Here is a 907-nt window from a genome sequence, read left to right as displayed (position 1 = left end):
GATCGCACTAACAAGCAATGACACATACAAGCATTCTTAACATATTCGCATGGAACATAAATAGCTGCCAATGACTACATCATCACTTGGTCTTGCTACCCAAGTTAAGCTGCAACGCTTTTACAGTAAAGAGGGCAGCAACTGTCAGAGTTGGAACAAAGACGATATCCGGCACGAGATTAATTCGAAACCGTTTCAGCTGCGGCACATTCTGGCTCGACTTCTTCAGCACCATCAAGGCAGGTGGAACCACCAGTCCGGTCATGACGATCGTATCTCCGCTCTTGATCTCTTTCACATTTCTGGTCAGGAGATCAAGCACTAGCTGCTTTTTGCGTTCCAGTTCTTTTTCTCCACTACCTTTCAAGTCTGACCACTGCTTATAGCAAGCCTGAAAATAGGTAGTAAAAGTATTGGTGGAATGCATATTGACATATGATGTTATATGGTGAGAAATAAAATGATGGTACTAGGTTATTTACATGCATGAATGGTGCAATTAGGTTCATTTTTTCTCATTATTGTCGGATTCATTCTTTTTCATTTTGGTTTATGTTGCTGAGCAACATGGCGCGATCTCAACTGGTTGATGTAGGTAGTTTAGACTTAATGGTTTGAATTTCTTCACAAGTTAATATTATTGCTTTTTACTATTGGTGTTACTGATTTTATTATGTTTGATACTGCCAGCTAAATTAATGCACAACGTATTATATAATGTTCATTTTCAAACTGAGTCACTTATTGTGTTACCGGGTTGTAGTTATGTACAAGAACTGTTTTGGTACTGGCCAGATTAAGTGATTGTATGTGGTTAATGTTTACATATCATGATTTGGTGAGGTAAGGTTTCTATCTTTAGTGGCGAATTAGTGTTCCATTGCCAAAAGAGCTGCTTTCCGAGTCA

At 38.7% G+C, this 907-nt stretch overlaps 1 protein-coding gene across 1 annotated transcript; it reads right to left on the bottom strand.

The window, feature by feature from the left end:
* Positions 1 to 6: 6 nt before the first annotated feature.
* On the bottom strand, positions 7 to 487 carry LOC110034634. The gene has a single exon (XM_020738886.1). The coding sequence runs from the start codon at positions 425 to 427 to the stop codon at positions 83 to 85; it is 345 nt and encodes a 114-aa protein (XP_020594545.1). The 5' UTR covers positions 428 to 487; the 3' UTR covers positions 7 to 82.
* Between the last annotated feature and the right edge of the window lie 420 nt (positions 488 to 907).

Source organism: Phalaenopsis equestris, unplaced genomic scaffold (genome assembly GCF_001263595.1).
Source record: "Phalaenopsis equestris unplaced genomic scaffold, ASM126359v1 Scaffold191676, whole genome shotgun sequence".
In the NCBI taxonomy this organism is placed as follows: domain Eukaryota; kingdom Viridiplantae; phylum Streptophyta; class Magnoliopsida; order Asparagales; family Orchidaceae; genus Phalaenopsis; species Phalaenopsis equestris.
Note: the sequence above shows the minus strand (reverse complement) of the source record. Positions and strands in the feature narration are given on the sequence as shown.